At 42.6% G+C, this 524-nt stretch overlaps 1 protein-coding gene across 1 annotated transcript; it reads left to right on the forward strand.

The window, feature by feature from the left end:
* Positions 1–17: 17 nt before the first annotated feature.
* On the forward strand, positions 18–482 carry LOC112486709 (vomeronasal type-2 receptor 26-like; the record flags this gene model as incomplete). Its single annotated transcript, XM_025054040.1, has 1 exon — positions 18–482. A coding segment is annotated over one exon (450 nt), but the record flags the coding sequence as incomplete, so codon positions are not given.
* Between the last annotated feature and the right edge of the window lie 42 nt (positions 483–524).

Below are 524 nucleotides of genomic sequence, written 5' to 3' on the forward strand. Positions count from 1 at the left end.
TCGTGTTTGAAACTGTATTAAATCTCCCTTTTTGTTCTACTCAGGGACTGATCTGTCTCATCTGGCTGGTCACCAACCCACCACATGCCAACATCAACATAGGTTTCCACAGCGCCACCATCATCATGGAGTGTGTCGCCGGTTCAGAAGTTGGATTCTGGTGTGTCCTTGGATACATCGGTGTGTTGGCCTGTGCTTGTCTACTGATGGCTTTTCTGGCTCGGAAGCTGCCAGATAACTTCAATGAAGCCAAGTTCATCACCTTCAGCATGTTGATCTTCTTTGCAGTGTGGATCACCTTTATACCTGTTTATGTCAGCACACCTGGAAAGTTCACAGTGGCCGTTCATATTTTTGCCATATTAGCTTCAGCATTTGGACTTCTCTTCTGCATTTTTGCTCCAAAGTGCTACGTTATTATTTTGAGACCGGACAGAAATAGCAAGAAACACATGATGGCACGGTAGATATGTAATGACAAAAAGAATATTATTAAATCATGTGTGATTAGAATGTTTTTCTCA

This window comes from Cynoglossus semilaevis, unplaced genomic scaffold (assembly GCF_000523025.1).
Source record: "Cynoglossus semilaevis isolate Cse_v1.0 unplaced genomic scaffold, Cse_v1.0 C18843009, whole genome shotgun sequence".
Lineage (NCBI taxonomy): Eukaryota > Metazoa > Chordata > Actinopteri > Pleuronectiformes > Cynoglossidae > Cynoglossus > Cynoglossus semilaevis.